Source organism: Dipteris shenzhenensis, chromosome 25, assembly GCF_047967505.1.
Source record: "Dipteris shenzhenensis isolate YYH24624 ecotype China chromosome 25, Dip_SZ_1.0, whole genome shotgun sequence".
NCBI lineage: Eukaryota > Viridiplantae > Streptophyta > Polypodiopsida > Gleicheniales > Dipteridaceae > Dipteris > Dipteris shenzhenensis.
The window spans coordinates 10,090,025-10,102,616 of NC_141620.1; the positions used below are offsets into that span (position 1 = coordinate 10,090,025).

General features: G+C 42.9%; 1 protein-coding gene across 5 annotated transcripts in view; it reads right to left on the reverse strand.

Moving 5' to 3' along the window:
* Positions 1 to 6,105: 6,105 nt before the first annotated feature.
* Positions 6,106 to 12,592, reverse strand: part of LOC147885430 (transcription regulator NOT2/NOT3/NOT5 family protein) — a 100,259-nt gene continuing 93,772 nt past the window's right edge. For all 5 annotated transcript variants that reach the window (XM_087396087.1, XM_087396089.1, XM_087396085.1 and 2 more), the window contains exons 13-16: positions 7,335 to 7,595; positions 6,972 to 7,091; positions 6,664 to 6,845; positions 6,106 to 6,547 (exon numbers count right to left, since the gene is read on the reverse strand). In XM_087396087.1, the coding sequence (XP_087252213.1) occupies positions 6,481 to 6,547; positions 6,664 to 6,845; positions 6,972 to 7,091; positions 7,335 to 7,595 (630 nt within the window). In that variant the 3' untranslated portion in view covers positions 6,106 to 6,480. The remainder of the gene's footprint in view (positions 6,548 to 6,663; positions 6,846 to 6,971; positions 7,092 to 7,334; positions 7,596 to 12,592) is intronic.

Consider the following 12,592-nt stretch of genomic DNA (forward strand, 5'->3'; position numbering starts at 1 on the left):
TACAAATTATGGCTTTTCAATATTACATGCTCCCTTATATATACAAATACACACATACATATGTTTATATGTACAAACATATATACATGTATACAGATTTGTATATATATGTATTCACAGGGGGTCCTATGCTGTGCCTTGGGGGTTTTATCCCACTCAGCCCAAAGCTAGGAATACTTAAATACGAATTATGGCTTTTCAATATTACATGCTCCCTTGTATATACAAATACACAGATAAATATGTATATATGTACAAACATATATACATGTATACATATTTGTATATATATGTATCTATGTGTTGTGTGTGCACGCGTGCATGCATGTGAGTGTGTGTGTGTGCATGTGTGCATGCGATGCATGCACACACACACACACACACCAATAAATGTATAATCATATACATAGGTTGAAGTTCATCTATAAGGGTCTTGATGCCATAGCAAGAAAACAATAAATCAAGCATTGTCCATTACACTCTTGTCTCTAACTCTAGGAGGGTCTGCACCTTATAACTTATATATGGCCCTCATATCTTTCATCCAGCCCATGAGCCTTAGTAGTTAATCCCCACGCTATTTAATCAATCTACTTCTGAGTGGGGGGTCCTCGCCAGGGGATCCTGGCATCGTTTTTGCTCATAAACTGAAGAATCGTTCCAATGACCCAAGGTATATAGAATTAGACTTATTACACCGGATTTCACCTTGCCTTTCTTCTACAACTCACAACACTCCATTACCAAACGTGTACCCTCTTCAATGCTATTCAAACTTTTTCCAAAGCTAAGTGCGGGACCCCCATGTAAGGGGACGTGTGTGCGTGCAACGTGCGTGTGCATGCGTGTGCACATAAGGGGACACGCATGTTGTGCGCATGCATGCGTGTGCACACGCGCATTCATTAGTTCTTATGGGATTATCTGAAAACATAGTCCAAATGACACTATTTCCTAAAATGATATACAAGAAACTCCTGCTCTCGTATTTTAGGGGTGATTATAATGGCCACATTGTCAAGCACTACCCTTTAAGGAGGAAAATCCAAGTTCCAACTCATAGCTTCTCAGGTTGATTCCAAGTTGATGCATGCCAAGGAGCAAGTATGGAGTCCTGTCAAGAATTTTGAAAAATAAAGTGAGATTTCACAAAGAGGCAAAAGAGATTTAAGAGACTGATGTAGATGATAGTATGGATGCTATCAAAGAAACCCCAATAGGGAACTACCGTCTTAAGGAAAGTATGAGTTTTAGGGATGCTTTCAAGATACTGCAACCCATATCAATGAATACAATGAGGATGCTAAAATAGCTCACAAGGTGGATGGGAGGGATCAAAAAGTGCTCGAAAAAAGGGTAATGAAACTGATCAAGTAGTAGAAACTTCATCTTCCTCTAGCAAAAGAATTGGCTAGTGAGCTTCATTCCTGGCATTAGTCTAGAAGGATGATTCCTATTAAGAGACTGACAGGCATCATAAATCATTTTCTTATATTGATTGTGCTCCAGATAGCTATTATTCATAATGAAGTGTCTTCTATGTGACAAAGTGATCGGGCAATATTTCATGAAAAGAGATCCGCAACCAAAGAGAAGCATGATCAAAATACGTTGTGTGGATAAAAATGTAAAAATGTGTCACTTGTTGCATGTTGATGGGTGAGTGCATAGCTATGTACCTAGCTAGTTGGTAGTGGAAATGAGCTATGGATACTCTCATAAAAGACTCCACATTGATGATATACTTTCTTGAGATGGCAGATGCTTCTCCAGGGACTTCTGGGAGATGATGAAAAGTAGTGTGGGTACATCAGGCACTCCAGAGCATTTGGTGTGGGAGGACATGTCTTTGATTGTTGTCCGGAGCTATGTTTGTCTTACCATGATTGCTCTTGATTTGTAAGTCATGTGAGCAATTATATCATGGGTTGTGGGCTTCATGGACGCGCGGTTATATGTGGCAATCAAGTAATAAAAATGTGCTTGAAGGTTATGTGCATTGGTGGTGCCTAAGGTTGGAGTATAGGCACTAATTGCCTTGGTATGAAGTTTGAAGGGAAGGGTGAAGAGTGGTGAAAAAGGAAATGCATGACGTGGCTAATTTACAAGGAAACAAGCCATGCATGTTACGTAAGGCTAGAAGGGAAGCTCCTCATCGACGAGCTAGCAGATGCACAAGTGGACAGCAACCAAGGGTGGCTAGAGAATGATCCTGAGGGGAGCACGCGTCGCTATACTGGGTACACACACGAAGGATCATCATGTGAAGAAGGGCTACTGGAGAGTCCTGGAAAAGATGGGCTGCTTGGGTGGAGGATTTGGCGACGAGGTGAGGCGATGAAGAGGGGGGAGATGGGCAACAGAGGGGGAGCGGAGGATCCCTCAGAGGAGCATGGGGTAGAGTCGTCGTGGGTTGATGGTGGCGTCGACTGCAGGCCAGGAGGGAGAAGGGGATTGTGCTTGTGGGTTTAGGGGTCGCCACGATGAGAAGGAGATCTCGGACTGATGGATGATGAAGGCTTTTGAAGGGTGAGGAGCTCAGCGAGCTGGAGGACCTTGGAAGAGGCGAGAGCTCTGTGTGCAAAAGGAAGGGAGCACTGCGAGGAGGAGAACTATGAATAGAGGGGGAATCTAAGGAGGGAGGCGAGATACCTTGGATGAGGAGAGTGTGTGCACCAGGTCCAAGGGAGAAGCCGTGACACTGGAGTTCTTGATACGAGGCCGTGATCATCACATTAAGGAAGGCGAGTGATAACAGGAGTGGTGGGCTGCGGCTTTTGAAGAGAGCTATGGAGTGTTGGGGCTTGACGAGACAGAGAGAGCAAAAGGCAGTATCCAACTGGCTAGCTGGGGACAAAATGCTTTGAAGATGGAGCTTTGGAATGTGGCTGGAGGTGTCGTTATGACACAGAGGACCTTGGAGGAGGTCGTGAGCTCCGTGAGCTCTAGGATGCTGTAGAAGCGGCTGTGAGAGGTTGCAAGGTAGTTGATCGTTGATTGTACGTGAGCTAGGAGCTTGTACGTGACAAATGCATTACGGGTTGTTTGCTTTTACTGGAGTCTTGTAGAGACTTGGCTGTGGTGTCTCTATTATGTAGGCCGAGAGTGCCTTGGACGGTGGAGGACATACTCTATGAGCAAGAGAGATATTGTGAGGCAGATATGATCGCATGAAGGAGAAGGGCGATGGAGCTGTTGCATCGAGAGCATAAGCTGGTTAGTCATCGGATGGGCACGTTTGCTTCAAGGCTGTCAACAAAGAGGCTTTGGCCAAGCATATGCCGGTCATGCTGAGAAGACCTTTGCATTGGAGGTTCCCAGAGTTGGTGATCTGTTTGGTAGTTGGCTGAGCAAGGTTACTCCATAGGCAGGACAGACATTGTTTGCACGTGTGCTGATACGAAGGATGTATAGGCTGGTTTAAATCCTCCGAAGGACTGCTGGCAACGTGAAATATTCTATGGGCAAGAGGAACCGTGGTCTTGACCATGCATGCAAATCTTAGAAGAGGAAGAAGTGGACACTAGGAGCCCATCGGTGGGATTATGGAAAAGGTCATCTATTCCTAGTTGGGTATTGCATGAAGGAAGAGTTGTATCAGAAGCTGTGTAGAGAGAAGGATGTTGAATGAATGCCTTTTACCTTGTGATTGCCTTGTTCAATTGTTTTAAACGTGGATGAGGGTGGCTGTGAAGGCGGATTAGGCTCTACTGCTTTTGTCCATCCAACGTAAAGGCATAATCTACCCAAAAATTAGTAGTGAGAATGTCACAGTTCTATGGGTTGATCTTGTACCAATGATCCAATCAAGCATGATACAAAGACAGTATTATGGTGGAAAGTAAAGCTAAACAACAAAAGATGTGATTTCTTTCAAGATCAGCAAAACTGAATTGAGACCCCAACTGTGCCTCTCAAAGGCCAACATACGATTACGACCTGATGTATTATCTCCCTGCTAAGGGGTATTGTTGAAATCACCACAAAGAAAAGCATGCTGCCTCCAAGGATATCTCTGCATATCATTCCAAATCATACCTCTACTGCGAGAGGATTGAGGTGCATTCACTGAGGCAAATTTGAAAGTTACTCCCCGAATAAGACACTGCACAACCATCCATCTGCCTTGTGCATCATTGAAGGCAATAGTGGATTGAAGATCATGCTTCACAAAAAATACCACTCATGAAAAGAAATGTTGTGTAGTATAAAAGATATCATAACCAGCAAAATGACCATGCTGTCTAGCGAACATGTGCTCATTATGCTCTTGTAGAGCCACTATGTCAAACTTCAAATGATTGAGATACATCCAGACTATCTTCCATTTTCGAGCATCACACAAACCATGTACATTAAGTGTCAAACATTTAATCTGTGATAACGTATTTATAGTTTATATACATCGAAAGCAAAGTTGACTTAAGTCCGCATGGTTAGAACCTCTACCCTGAGGTGACAAGGGTGCTTGATGAGAGGACAGCAAACCCACCACATCCTCTTCAAGGAAAAGAGTGTGACCAGCCGTCACAACAGAAAACGCCAACACCTGAATTTTCTTTAAGAGTATGGCCATTAGATGTAGTACCATTACAAGTGCATGGAGGTAATGGTCTTCTGGTTGTAATAGTTTTATGGAACGTCAGCCAATACAAAAGTCTTTTCTTTTCCTTTAGATTGAGAGAAAGAAGACAAAGTAGTAGCATTCGCATTAGAAACAAGCGATGCTTTATCTTTATTCCAAGTGCGTGAAAATAATGGTCTTCTGGATGTAATAGTTTTACATGGCTTTGCCAAACCTCTTGTAAAGTCTTTATAGCCTGAGAGGAAGAAAGCAAAGTAGTAGTAGCATTCACACTAGAAACAAGCGGTGCTTTGCCTTTATCCTGTACAACATAAATCTATTTATTGCCTCTGTTTTTAATGACAGAAAAGCCACCCATATCCTCGTTTTGCATTTGTGTGGACATAGTGTCTTGTTGCATCTTCTGCACATGCAAGGAAACATTGCGAAGCCATATGCCCAAATTTCTTGCATTCAAAACAAGCACCTGCAAATAAGCCTCACTTGAGTTTGTAAAATGCACTTCCCATAACCACATTGTTAATAGTGAGAATAAGATTAAGTGTGTATCCCACAATATGCAAAATCGATTTGAATTCCCATTTAGTTTCAGAGGACAAACCACTTTGCCGAAAAAAGATTGCAATTTTTGACAAGAGGAAAACCAAACACAGTAGAAAATCAACCACTTCCATCCAAACTAGATAGCGATGCCTAATAAGAGCTTGATAGTCCCTGTTCGGTAACCATGGAAGGACATGTACCATTTGTTGTCCAAAAAAGAGTGCTCCAATAATTTAAAAAAAGCCTCGGCACTGCATAATGGACCTTACGAACGAAAGACCCCCCAGTGTCCTAGTCAGCCAGTTTCCGACTTCTGCTGCAACATGCATATGACTTGAAAAGAAAATAATAATAGCATGCTTTGCATAATCCCTTACAGGATCAACATTGTATCCATCTGGACCATAAGACCAACTGAGAGGGCTCACTCTTTAAAGCACGGGACTGTACAGCTGAAAACAGGAGGCTGTACGGATGCAAACGGGAGGCTGTATGGATGAAACCAGAGACGTGCGGCCTCTCTCACCTTTGTTTACCAAACACATACACACACACATAACCCCATATTAAATCTGAGATACTTATTAAGTAGGAAATCCAATCCAATCTTATTTACTTCTGAACAAATATGGCCTCTAACTTTAAACAAAAATTATTGTATGTTCATATGGCCTCTAACTTTAAACAAAAATTATTGTAATCTTATCAACTGTACGTTGAAGAAAGCTGTGTTATTCTTATGTTTGAATGACAACAAATGCATATTGATGCCCTGCATTTTTTTTTATCTCGTCTAATTGTTAAGTTCAAAGATGTTCCAAGGGATGCACCCAACAGATATAACCCATACATGGTTCCCCCCCCCCCCCCAAAAAAAAGGTATTTAAAATCAAAATTTTATAGAAATCTACATGCATCAAGGGTTTTTTGATTCAGTCAATCAAAAAATGTGAATTTTAATGAATCTAAGACCCATAAGTGAATAGGGTATTACCTCTTAGATATGCGTTTAACGTACCATTTCCTAAGCATTGAAATCTGGAAAGAGAAATTTCTTGTAGAAGAAAGAAACTGCTCGTTTCCTGGATAGAAATTAATGGGGACACCAAAACAGCCATCATACAATGCAAATTTATGGGCAACGTAAACAGCGAGTGAAGATTTGTTCCAACAATTCTGAAAGTAAGCAGAAGTAGAAAAAGATAATCTTCTTCTGACTCCACATCATTAGATGAGAATGAATGTTACAAGAAAGGCATCCTCCTGTGCCTTGTAGTTACTATTTAAAGAAGAGATGGTTTGCCACTTTGTGGCTAGCCTTCATAGGGATATTGGTGGGCAGCGAAAAGCCATTAGACCACAAGTTCATCTTCAAGATAGCTGTACTCAAAAGTAAACTCTGTTTTGATGCGTTGACACCTAGCAGAAAAGTGTGAAAGAATTAGCAACATAGTACACAGGATGTTCAATAAGCCCCAAATAATCGATCCTCTTTCATTAAAATTGCGAATTGTAAAGTGTGGACAGGGGCATACCAGCCTTGCTGAAAATCATCATGAACAATATGGAAGTCGAAGTATACATATGTGCCCTGCTCATATTCATCTGTTGTCACTTTAGGCTCCTCGTGGCGTTGGAACCATGTATTATACTTCTTGTGATATCTCCACGACTGTTTTTTCAGTTCCCTAGCTGCTAAGTACTGTTGATATGTACCCTGAAACACAAACCAAAGTTTCTGAGAAGAAATTGCAACATGACATGTCCTTTACAAGATTTGGGACATGGGTTCACCATTACAGTGTTCTGGATGTTCAAAACACTGAAAAATGAAGAGGTTAACCTGCTGATAGTAAAAAGCAAAGAACAAAACATCTGTATCGAGTCGTTCCCAAAATGCTGGATTATCTATTATTGGTGCTGGACTTTGCGGATAGCTTGAAGGAGTCACTGCAGGATGTCTCTGCAGCAATGACCAATAGAAAATGGAGCACTTCTTAGTGGTTTTCTAGAATCAACTGAATAAATTTGTCTGAACATTACATGTAGGCATGATAGCCAGCATAGGATGACAATAAAATTTATAAATTGTGACCCTTCACATCGAGTGGCATATCTTTTACAGCACATCCTCTCAAAAGCACATGTAGATCTACAGGTAACACATTGATAGGGTAGTATAGGAGGTATGGAAGTAGCCCCGTACCGGAACATAGCTTCTAGATCGCTCCGAGTCTTTTGGTAAAGGTATCTTGTGAAAAGCAGCCTCCAGCATCTGCAAATTATACATCTGGTCATGGGCAGCTGTGCTGATCAAGTTGTCACCAATTGCTCCTAGGTCTGATCCACTTCTACGACCAATTATGCCTGGTCCAGCAGAGGACTGAATTGGTTGCACCGGTTGACCTGCTGATTCAACATTACTTGACCATCGGCTCAGCTCTGCGAGTGTGCCAGGTCCGCTAACCTGCACAGATAACTGGATCATCTCTCTCTCTATCTCTCTCTCTCCCTCTCTCTCTCTCTCTCTCTCTCTATATATATATATATATATATATATATCTCTGTGTGTGTGTGTGTGTGTGTGTGTGTGTGTGAGGCGTATAATTTGCGGTGTGAGTACGTCGATCGGTGAAGCGTGCAGGAGAGCTAGCTGCTGGTGAGAGAGAAGGTGTGCACGTCGCATGTGCATGTACCTGTACTTGTGGTGCGATTTTCTGATGAGCATAGCGGCTAACGGTGTAAAGCAACGACGAGAGAGGGTGTGAGGTCTACGCCGCTCTGCTGTTCATCCTCGCCAGGAACCCTGCGCAGCCCCGTCCGTACATCTGTACGGTAGCCGTACGGCGTCCGTACGTCCGTACGCATATCTGTGTCGGTTCTGGTCCTCCTCTGCAAAGTCCCATACATAGCCCCGTACCTTTTGCATTGTAGTCCTTTTTCCTGCAGGTCTTTCCGTACATTTGTCTGTCCTTCCGTACAAGCCAGTCTTCCCGTGCCTTGTCTGTATTTCCGTACAGTCAGACTTCTCTCCGTACAGCCCGTGTATACCTCAGCACAGTTCAGCGTCGTCCGTACAGTCTCATACTTTTTGCCGTACAAGTCTTGGGTTTTTTGCTCCGGTGCTTTCCCGTACAGTCCTGTGTTTCCGCCAAAATCTTACCTTTCCCTCTGATATCTCCTTACCAACTATACTCTTTTTCTCCTCTCTGTGGGCTTCCTGTGGATATTTCTTTGGGACTGGTTTTTTTGGCTTCCACTACCCTTTTACAGGTACTTCATTCCTGAGTTCCCTTTCTTACAAAGTCATGGCAGAATATTAATATGAAAAAACGTTTCAAAAGGAGCGTTCAGTTCCCTGCAAGAAGCAAAAGCAGGTTGAGGGTCAGCATGACCCGATGCATGATACTCTTGAGGCTCAACTGGTATATGATATCATGCATGAAGGATTTGCAGATACGAGGAAAGAGTGGAAAGACTCGGTTCCTTCAGTTGGCCTCATGGTTGAGGTCGAGGAAATTGTGGATCCAGTCAGAGAATATGCTAAGAATGCAGTCATATTATTTTTTCCAGGCCGGATGCCACCTGCTGCAGAGATAGGCAAATGGTTGACACACACACTGGCTGGCTCGTTTGTTCGTAAAGTACACTATGCAGCCAGGGGCTTTTTTGAGGTTATCATGGTGGATGAGATACACAGACAAATGCTTTTGGAACATTCACCTCTCTTTTTTGGGCAGCAAATGGTGCATGTATTGCCATGGTCTCCCACAAGGGATTTTCAGGCTTTAATCCAACACAGATGCCCAGTTTGGGTTGAAGTTGTCGATTTCCCACAATGTATGGCCTCACTTTTGCCTAAAATTGCAGCATCTTTAGGTAAAGTGGTCTGCCCACCACGGCCAAATGGCAACTCAAACAGATTTTGCATTCTCTGGGATACTCATACTCCCACACCGGACTCTTATTCAGTCACAGTGAATAATGTGAACATGGGAAGTGCTTTTTATAAACTCAAATGGGGATTATTTGCAGGGGCTTGTTTTGAGTGCGAAAAGTTTGGACACATGGCTTCACAGTGTCCAATGAATCAGCATAAAATGCCTCGTACCACTTTGCCAGTTCAAATGCCTACCAAGGATGCTCCTACTCCAGTTGCCAATAAAAACAAAGGCAGTAGACAGCCTTCTGGAAGTCAGGATAAAGGCAAAGCTCCAGTGGCTCCCAATGGGAATCTCTCTTCACATTCACCTCCTGCTATTCAATCCTTGACCAAAGGACAGCAACCTCCAACTGATGGCTGGCAAAGTCCAAGAAAAGTTATTTCTGCTCGAAGAATTCCACCCCCCCCCGCACTTGGAATGGTGCATCTTCCAGTGGAAATACCCCAGAGATAAATACAGGAATTGGGATTACATGGGCTGCAGTAACAGCCAGCAGAACACTCTTCCCTGAAGAAGAGGTTGCTGCTTTGCTGTCTACTTCTCAGGTGGCTACTTCTTCTCAGGGCGAGGCCTTGACCCTGAGATAGAAATGCAAGGCTGACCTCATAAATTTTGCTGCTGTACATAGTTGTTATATTACTATAAATATCTGTACATATGACTGCTCACATCAAATGTTTTACACTCAATGTCCAGGGCATGTGTGACAGTAGGAAATGGAAATCTGTGTGGCTGTACATCAATAGATTTCAGCCTAACATAGTGGCATTACAAGAACACAACCAACATGTCTATGCAGGCAAGACAGGACACTATTGTGGATATGATATTTTCTATGCTGGGGAGCACTGTTTCTCAGGGATTGACATGAAAGACTTGGGTGATGCAAACCATATTCTTGGCATGCGGATTACTCGTGACAGGTCCAAGGGACTTTTGTTTCTGTCACAAAAGGAGTACATTGACAAAGTACTGCAGAGGTTTAAAATGGAGGGGGGGAGTCTATTAGTACCCCGTTGCCTCCACATTTAAAACTCAGCAGTAAGGACAGCCCCAGATCAGATGATGATAAGGCTGAAATGGCCAAGGTTCCATATGCATCTGCAGTTGGTTCTTTGATGTATGCCATGGTTGCCACTCGTCCGGATATTGCTTTTGCGGTGGGAGTCATCAGCAAGTATATGGCAAATCCAGGCAAGCGGCATTGGGAAGCAGTGAAAGGTGTCTTGAGGTATCTCAAGGGTACCAAAGACTTGTGCATATGCTATGGTAGGCAGGATGCATTGGTGCATGGTTTTACAGATTCAGACTATGCAGGGAATGCAGATAACCGAAGTCTACTACCGGTTATATTTTCACATTTGCAGGAGGTGCTATATCATGGGTGTCTCGGTTGCAGAAATGCGTTGCACTGTCAACCACTGAAGCTGAATATGTTGCAGCCACTGAGGCTTGCAAGGAAGCAATATGGCTTACTCGGCTGGTGGGAGATTTGGGCATTACAGGAGATATGCCAGTTTTGCTTTGTGATAGTCAGAGTGCTATCATGTTGGCAAAGAATCCGGTCTTTCATCAAAAGACCAAGCACATAGATGTGAAATATCATTTCATCAGGGAGGTACTGGAAGACAAGCGACTTGAGCTTGTGAAGGTGCATACTGATGATAATCCTGCAGATTTGCTCACTAAGAGCTTGCCTACAGAGCGGTTTGCACATTGCCGCCACATCATGGGATTAGGATGAGACCATTCTTATTTTATGGTCTTGTATACAGTAACTGTATATTGCTGTAATTTTTATTCTTTTCTCCCCTTTAGGCACATTGGCCTTTAGGTGGGAGGTTGTTGGGGTAAAGGCACATTGCCACCCCTTTATTAAAGATATGACACCTATGACTGTCTTAAGACAGTCATAGGGTGAAAAACCTAATCCTAATAAAACCTATGAGTTTGTGGTGTGGCTCATCACTTCACACCCACATCTTTTGTGTCACCCCTCTCTCTCACTCTCTCCCCGTTGTACTTCTCCCTCATTCTTTCCCTCTCATATCCGTGGAGATATCATGCCTACATATGTGGGGATTTCAATAATGCTCCACAATTGGGAGACAACACCTCCAGACATGACCATATGTTATCTCCTGAAAGGCATGCATGGTCTCAATTACTATTGCATCTGGATTTGGTTGACCTTTGGAAGGAATTGCAGCCTTTGTCACCGGGCTACACTTTTCAACATAATGCTTTTTCCTCTTATCAGGCACGTCTGGATCGCTGGTATAGTGTAGCTCCCCAACAAAATGGGGATTTTACATGCAAAAGTGGATTGACTATGCCTTTGTGCATTCAGACCATGCACCTCTATGGTTGCGGTTATCCTTTCATAATATGCTAGATGATAGATTGCCACAAAGGAGACATCTAATCATAAACAATAGCTATTTGCAACATGCTGATTTCAAGGCAATGGTTACTGAAGCATCTCATTGTTTGTCCTCTAGCAGCCATATTCATGTTGATGGTGCCTGGGATTCTTTTATTTCCAAAATGCAAGTTGTGATTAGAGCTTATGGCAAGTCTTACATGAAGACTCTGAGGGAAACCATTGCTCAGGCCAAATCCACTTGTCAAGACCTCACTGAACTCAGCCATCATCGTTCGTTGTCCATGCATGAGCAAACAACACTATGCCAGGCCAGACATTTTCTTAAACTAAATGATCACAGGAAACTGGCCAAATGGGAGACTAGAGCAAGACAAAGAGCCTTTACAGATAAAGGTTGCTCTTCAAAAGAATTTTTCAAAAGTTTACATCAGAGGAGAATCAAAACAGAAATTTGCAGAGTGCTTATGCCTGATGGATCATGGACTACTTCACGGTCACAGCTTGCTTCTGTTTGTGTGCATCATTTCTCTCAACAATTTGGCTCTACAGCTCCTCCCTCGCAACAGATTTTGCTTGCACGAAATTTACTGTTGCAACATGTTTCTCCTATCATTTCCCCTACTCAAGCTTTGGAATTGGAGGAACCCTTTACTGAGAGGGAACTGTCAGATGCTTGAAGCATACATTGCTATATATGGTGAATGCTGCATGGCAAAATCAGAAAATGCCGGACACATGGAAGAGAGGTCTTGTTAAACTCCTTCCCAAAAAACAAATTTGTGAGTCTTTGGCAGACTGGAGACCTATCACTCTTATGCCCGTAATTTACAAAGTCACTACCAAAATGATTGTCGATCGGCTAAAGGGGTTTTTACATGATGGGTTGCATCCTGCTCAATATGGCTTTGTCCCGCGTAGGCATATCACAGATAACATTGCTAATGCCTACGTTGGAATTGAATATGCCAAATACACACAGCAGGATGTTTTGTTATTGCAAGTTGATATTGCCAAAGCCTTCGATACTGTTCAGTGGGATTTTATTTCATCGACTATGCAGGCATTGGGATTTGGCACAAAAATGCAGCAACTCATCACTTGGCTATATCAAGATAGTAAAGCTGCCTGCATACT